The sequence below is a fragment of the Trichechus manatus genome, unplaced genomic scaffold (assembly GCF_000243295.1).
Source record: "Trichechus manatus latirostris isolate Lorelei unplaced genomic scaffold, TriManLat1.0 scaffold00076, whole genome shotgun sequence".
NCBI classification, from domain to species: Eukaryota; Metazoa; Chordata; class Mammalia; order Sirenia; family Trichechidae; genus Trichechus; species Trichechus manatus.
The window spans coordinates 12,077,898-12,085,511 of record NW_004444012.1 but is presented as its reverse complement, the minus strand read 5'-3'; the positions used below and the strand labels follow the sequence as shown (position 1 = coordinate 12,085,511).

The 7,614-nt window shown below is 44.5% G+C and overlaps 1 protein-coding gene across 4 annotated transcripts in view; it reads left to right on the top strand.

Moving 5' to 3' along the window:
• Positions 1–7,614, top strand: part of FRMD5 (FERM domain containing 5) — a 237,256-nt gene that overhangs the window by 176,680 nt on the left and 52,962 nt on the right. For 2 of the 4 annotated variants that reach the window (XM_012556746.2, XM_023735222.1), the window contains 2 exons: positions 3,499–3,541; positions 3,778–3,856. In XM_012556746.2, coding sequence (XP_012412200.1) covers positions 3,795–3,856 — 62 coding nt within the window. In that variant the 5' untranslated portion in view covers positions 3,499–3,541; positions 3,778–3,794. Of the gene's footprint in view, positions 1–3,498; positions 3,542–3,777; positions 3,857–7,614 lie in introns of those variants that run through there. The other 2 variants (XM_023735223.1, XM_012556745.2) reach the window with 2 other exon arrangements.

Sequence of the window (7,614 nt, the reverse complement as noted above, 5' to 3'; positions counted from 1 at the left end):
GAACATCTAGCTCAATTGGCATAACACAGTTTGAGTAGCGTCTGGGGTCTTAAAAGCCTGTGAGCAGCCATCTAAGGTACTCCACTGGTCTCACCCCTTCGGGAGCAAGGGAGAATGAAGAAAAGATACAAGGGAAAGATTAGTCCAGAAGACTAATGGACCATAACTACCACGGCCTCCACCAGAACCAGACTGAGTCCAGTACAACTAGATGGTGACCGGCTACCACCACTGACTGCTCTGACCAGGATCACAACAGAGGGTCCTGGACAGAGCTAGAGAAAAATGTAGAACAAAATGGAGAAACCCCGAGAGTACGGCCCCCAGATACCCTTTTAGCTCGGTAATGAAGTCACTCCTGAGGTTCACCATTCAGCCAAAGATTAGATAGCCCCATAAAACAAAATGAGACTAAGGGGGCACAACAGTCCAGGTACAAGGACTAGAAGACAGGAGGGGACAGGAAAGCTGGTAATAGGGAACCCAAGGTTGAGAAGGCACAGTGTTGACATGTTGTGGGGTTGTGAACCATTGTCATAAAACAATATGTGTACTAACTGTTTAATGAGAAACTGTTTGTTCTGTAAACCTTCATCTAAAGTACAATAAAGAAAGAAGGCAGGCCAGTTACCACCAGATCTGTTCATCTCCCAGAGGGGGTGGTGTATGAATAAAAAAAGGGCGAAATGTGTCCTGTTCATTACTGTTAGGTCAGAATGTGCTTGGAGAGAATAAGAGAGTATGTAGGGCTGATAAAGACGGAAAGGAGAGGAGATGTAGGAAGATGAGGAAGCGGGAAGAGGACCATGCCCTGAGCACAAGCTAACTCTTTCAGCTGGTGTTGATCAAGCACTGAGCTGTGCCAGCCAAGAGCTTCACATATTATTTCATTTAATTCTTACTGCAAATGAGATGGCTATCTGCAATTCTAATGTCCTTTTTCCAGATGGGAAAAGAAAGCTTCAGACAGGTTAAGTAACTTGCCCAAGGTAAGTGGCAACGTTGACCAGCCTGGCCGCAGAGCCTGTGCTGTGTGACTGCTGAGATTCCATGCTGAACTCCTGCCTGGAAGCCTCTGCCTGGTGTGATTTGGTGCCTCGAGGGAGGGGTGAAGTAGAGCAAAGACTGAGAGGGTCCTAAAGGGGAAGTGGACCTTTAAAGAGGTGTCGTCCTAGATCCACTTATTCCTGGCAGAGATGGAGGAGGGAAGCGCCCTGGATCTCCTAAAATAAACCTCTTCCCCCTGGTCACCAGGCCATCTGAACCCAGCTTACACCCGTGCCCACATCACTGCTGACTCCGAAGGACTCTTCATGGTGTGTAGGAACCCTCCTTTCCCTCTGGGGGGCTTCCCTCACCTGCCCTCCCCGCTGTTCTCGCTTCAGGCCCAGGGGTTGAAATGCTCTCAGCCTCCCTCTGCATCCCTTCAAGCCCGCAGAGACTGAAGACTGTGCCACATTTACCCAAATAAAAAGGAGACTCCTTTCTCTGAACCTTCTTTTTCCCCTCTCCTGACCCCTCCTCCGACCCCATGTTATCAGTTTGTTAGTGATTCTGGGACCCAGGTTGAGCCAGACAGCTGCCAAAGGCAACTCTGGCCACCACCATGGTCTGCGATTCTGTCGAGATTTCTCTACCAGATCCTTAAAATCTCTGGGACAACCTGTGACAGCTTTCCACTCCCTTCCCTCCCCCTTCCTAACCTCCTCCAGATCAATCCTTCCTTGAGCTCTCACTGTAAATACTAAAACTAAAGTGTTCTCTGCACTAGTGCCTGGGGGAGTAGCCTCTTGTCGCTCGACTTCTTCTGCCCTCTGCCGATAATGCAGCTCACAGTCGATCCTCTTCGTTTCTGTCTGCTTTGTTCCTTTTAATCCGTCAGTCTGACATCCAGGGGCATTGCTTACTGCGTCTGGATACTTGCTACATTCTCCTCACTGTACACAATTCTGGTGTGCTCTGAACAGACAGGCCTCCTCCGCCTTCACCACATGGCCGGGAACCCCAGTTCTTTCCATGCAATTTCATCTCTTGCCTTTGCTCCCCTGTGAAGCCGAGCCTCGGTAGGCCGTGTAATGTGCGAAGGACCTCTTAACCACACTGAGTAGTTATAATGAGTGGCCAGCCTCATGGGAACTCAGATCAGAGGAAGCAAGAGAGCAGAATGTCAGCCCAGATTATCCATGTGGAGCTGACGGAAGAACTGGCTCTTAGTGGGTTCATTAACTGCATGACCTATGCCCAGCCCAGAAGGTGAGAGCTGAGAGGCAAGGGAGGCCAGGATGCTGCCTGCACCACCCTGGCTGCCTTCCTGCCAGAGAGAGGATTCTGCCAAGACATTACAGTAAATGGAAGTAGGCAGAAAAGAGGAAAGCATGGACCCAGCCCCTTAGTCCACCCAACAGCTGCATGCTGGACACTCTGCCAGGCGCTGGGGAAACAGCGGCAAACACGACAGCCAAGTTCTCTGCTCTCACAGAACTTACAGCTCATGGCCTTAAGCCACTTCCAATTAATCAAACCCCGAATCATAGCAATTCTAGCTCTCTGCAAATTGGCAAGTTTCCTTATTAGCATAAAAGCCACAAATATCAATAATGAATTTTTATAGAGCACCCATGTAGAACCAGGAAACAGCTATAGAGTGACCTCATTGCTTCCTTTCCTCAGTATAAGTGCCGTGGGGGAAAAAATGTGTTAGTACTGTGTCCTGTCTCTGAAAAGCCAAGGGAAACGGGATATATATTATTTACCAGTCCTACACATTGGCTGGAGCCCTGGTGGTGTGGTGGGTATGAGCTCGGCTGTTAACTGAAAGGTCGGCAGTTCGAATCCACCAGCTGTTCCTTGGAAACCCTTTGGGGCAGTTCTCTGTCCTATAGAGTTGCTATGAGTCGGAATCGACTCAATGGCAACGGGTTTGGTTTGGTTTGGGTTTGAATGTCAAGCAATCCAGAGTACATATTCTCTAACACAAGGCTGGCAATCTGTGCTATTCAAAGATGGAGTATCCACCAGCCATCCCGGCCTGCCATCTCACCATTTCTGACATTCTACGTGTCAATACTTTCTAGAACTGCTATCGATAGCCTTTGTCCCTGCCCCACTGCCAAAAATAGATGGCACGTAACAAAACCACTACCCATTAAAGTCAGCATTTCCCTGCTCAGGCCACATGGGGCTTTGTCCCCATCACACATACATGCACACAGTGTGCCTACTGGCATGCCAGAAACATGGCTGAGAACTTCAGCATTTCCAGGGAAGCCCAGAAACAGCATCTGAAGCCGGAAGTGTTCCCGCTTTCACAGCTGGTTCCATGGGGAGCGTATTTCAAAAAATCATATCACTCCTTACTCTCCCAACCTACATTTCACAAGCTTTTGGGCTGCTTACACCCTTGGCTGCAATCTGTCTAGTTAGCGAAACTGGATAAAACAAATCATATTGGACAGTGCTTCTCATTAGGGTTTTCTTGTTCTGTGTTCTCTGTTTCAGCATTGGCTGGAGTTTACAAAGTCTGTTGTGAAGCAGTTGAGATGTAAGTATTCTCCATGAAAAGACTGAAGCCTCCCACCCGGGGAGGGTGGGTGAAACCTCCCACGCATAATAAGTCTTGGTCTTCACGTGCAGTTTTCCACTGCTCTGGGTATAAATTGGCCCTAAACATACAAGGATTTTCTTCTGATGGTTCAGAAACCTGTGTATCCTGGAGCAGGAGATCCAGTCACCTTCTGGTGGAGAATCTTCCTGATGGGCACGTCTTTTTCTCTGCAGCCCAGCCTCCATTCGCCATGTGTTTCCGTGTGAAGTTTTACCCTGCAGACCCTGCAGCCCTAAAAGAAGAAATAACCAGGTGAGCCTGAGCACCCCCTCCCAGCCCAAGACCTGTTCAGGAGGACCGGGAAGGGGACTGTGATCTCGTCGAGCTTCTAATCTGGAAGCTCCTCTTAAATAGGCAAGGAATTGTTCCAAAATACCAGCTTACTTCCTCTGAACTTAATTTCCACGTGTTTTCCTCGCTCACACCCTCAGTGGGTAGAGCAAACTGAGCTTCTTTCCTTCCAGAAGCATCTGAGTACTTCATCTCAAACTGGCCACCCTCAAGGGGATCTGGAATAACTAAGTAATCACAACCATTTTTTCTTATACCTATTGTTACGGGTAGAATTGTGTCCCCCTAAAATATGTGTTGTAAATCCTAACCCCTATACCTGTGGTTATAATTCCATTTGGGAATGAGTTTTCTTTTTTATGTTAATGGGACAGTATTAGTATAGGATATGTTTTAAGTCAATCTATTTTGAGATATAAAAGAGATTAAACCAGCAAGTGAGCAAGCAGCTGGGGGAAGATAGATGCCAGACCACATGAAGATCACCAAAGAACAAAGGAACAAAGACCTTCCCCCGGAGCTGACAGAGAGCCTTACCCTAGAGCCAGCACCCTGAATTCAGACTTCTACCCTCCTAAACTGTTTAAGAAAATAAATTTCTGTTTGTTAAGGCCATTTACTTGTGGTATTTCTGTTATAGCAGCACTAGGTAACTAAGACACGTATCATGTGGCCACTGTGGATGTTTTGGAGAAGGTCTGTATTTCTGCTTATTTTAGATGTTGAGAATTGACTCCAGTGATCCAATGGGTGTACTTGGGAAGTGCCAAGGAATGACACTGAAAGTTGAGCTGGGAAATACTGGAGATTTTAAATCCAGATGGGAAAACTCCAAAGTGCTGGTGGAATAGGTCCATGATAAACTCTTTATTGTGGGAACCATGTTCTGTGGCAGGCAGACAGCTCCATGCAATGAATCCTGTCTCATCCAGTACCACCTGAGGGTTAGAAAAAAACCTCTGTTCTCACATCCATCCTACAAGAGGGTCAAATGAATAGAAGCCTCAAAGAATTTTATATATCTGAGCCACATTCACCCTGAAAGTCTTGCCTGACAAGTTTGGGAGCTCTCTATAGCAAAGGTCCCTAGTTTTTATATGTTGTTATTGTTAGGTGCCATCGAGTTGATTCCAACACATAACGACCTTATGTTCAACAGAACGAAACACTGTCTGGTCCTGTGCCATCCTTACAATCGTTGCTATGTTTGAGTCCATTGTTGTACCCACTGTGTCAATCCATCTCATCAAGGGTCCTCCTTTTTTTCATTGAGCCTCCACTTCACCAAGCAGGATGTCCTTCTCCAGGGACTGGTCTCTCCTGATAACATGCCCAAAGTACATAAGACAAAATCTTACCATCCTTGCTTCTAAGGAGCATTCTGGCTGTACTTCTTTCAAGACAGATTTGTACATTCTTCTGGCAGTCCATGGTATATTCAGTATTCTTTGCCAACACCATAGTTCAAATGCATCAATTCTTCTTTGGTCTTCCTTATTCATTGTCCAGGTTTCACATGCATATGAGGCAATTGAAAATACTATGGCTTGGGTCAGGCGCACATTAGTCCTCAAGGTGACACCTTTGCTTTTTAACACTTTAAATAGGTCTTTTGCTGAAGATTTGCCCAGTGCAATATGTTGTGTGATTTCTTGACTGCTGCTTCTATGGGCATCGATTGTGGATCTAAGTAAAATGAAATCCTTGACAACGTCAGTCTTTTCTCCATTTATCATGATGTTGCTTATTGGTCCAGTTGTGAGGATTTTTGTTTTCTTTATGTTAAGATACAATCCCTACTGAAGGCTGTAGTCTTTGATCTTCATCAGTAAGTGCTTCAAGTCCTCTTCACTTCCAGCAAGCAAGGTTGTGTCATCTGCATATCACAGGTTGTTAGTGAGTCTTCCTCCAATCCTGATGCCCCATTCTTCTTCATATAGTCCAGCTTCTCAGATTATTTGCTCAGCATACAGATTGAATAAGTATGGTGAAAGGATACAACCCTGACGCACATCTTTCCTGACTTCAAACTACACAGTGTCCCCTTGTACTGTTCAAACAGTTGCCTCTTGATCCATGTACAGATTCCTCATGAGCACAATTAAGTGTTCTGGAATTCCCATTCTTCACAATGTAATCCATAATTTGTTATTATCCACACAGTCCAATACCTTTGCATAGTCAATAAAACACAGGTAAACATCTTTCTGGTATTCTCTACTTTCAGCCAAGATCCATCTGACATCAGCAATGATATCCCTTGTTCCATGTCCTCTTCTGAATCCAGCTTGAATTTCTGGCAGTTCCCTGTAGATGTACTGCTGCAACCATTTTTGAATTATCTTCAGCATAATTTTACCTGCATACGGTATTAATGACATTGTTCGATAATTTCCACATTGTGTTGGAACACCTTTCTTTGGAATAGGCATAAATACGGATCTCTTCTAGTTTGTTCGCCAGGTAGCTGTCTTCCAGACTTTTTGGCATAGACAAGTGAGTGCTTCCAGTGTTGCATCCTTTTGTTGAAACATTCAGTTAGTATTCTGTCAATTCCTGGAGCCTTGTTTTTCACCAATGCCTTCAGTGAAGCTTGGACTTCTTCCTTCAGTACTATCAGTTCTTGATCATATGCTACCTCCTGAAATGGCTAAATGTCAACCAATTCTTTTTGGTACAGTGACTCTTCCATCTTCTTTTAGTGCTTCCCGCATCATTCAATTTTTTGCCCATAGAATCCTTCAATATTGCAACTCGAGGCTTGAATTTTTTCTTCAGTTCTTTTGGCTTGAGAAATGCCAAGCGTGTTCTTCCCTTTTGGTTTTCTGACTCAAGGTCTTTTCACATTTCATTGTAATACTTTGCTTCATCTTCTTGAGTCACTCTTAGACGTCTTCTGTTCAGCTGTTTTACTTCATCATTTCTTCCTTTCACTTTAGTTACTCTACATTCAAGAGCAAGTTTCAAAGTCTCTTCTGACATCCATTTTGGTCTTTTTTTTTTTTTTTCTTTCATGTCTTTTTAATGACCTTTTGTTCTCACATATGATATCCTTGATGTCATTCCACAACTCATTTGGTCTTCAGTCGTTAGTGTTCATGTGTCAAACCTATTCTTGAGATGGTCTCTAAATTCAGGTGGGATATACTCAGGATCGTACTTTCGCTCTCATGAACTTGTTTTAATTTTCTTCAGCTTCAGCTTGAACTTGCACATAAGCAATTGATGGTCTGTTCTGCAGTCAGCCCCTGGCCTTGTTCTGACTGATGATATTGAGCTTCTCCATTGTCTGTTTCCAATTTAATTTGATTCCTGTGTAGTCGATTTGATTCCTGTGTATTCCATCTGGAGATCTCCAACATTTTTTCTATCACCAAGGCCATATTTTCCAACTACCTATCCTTCTTTGTTTCTAACTTTTGCATTCCAATCACCAGTAATTATCAATGCATCTTTTTACATGAGAAAGACCTAATTTTGACATGGAATCCCTCGGTGGTACAAACAGTTAATGTGCTCAGCTGCTAACTGAAAGGTTGGAGGTTTGAGTCCACCCAGAAGCACTGTGGAAGAAAGACCTGGCAATTTGCTTCTGAAAAATCAACCATAGAAAAGCCTATGGAGCACACAGTTCAACTCTGACACACCTGGGGTCCCCATGAGACAGAGTTGACTCAGTAGCATCTGATGTTTTTAATTTTTTTTTTTTTTAATATTTT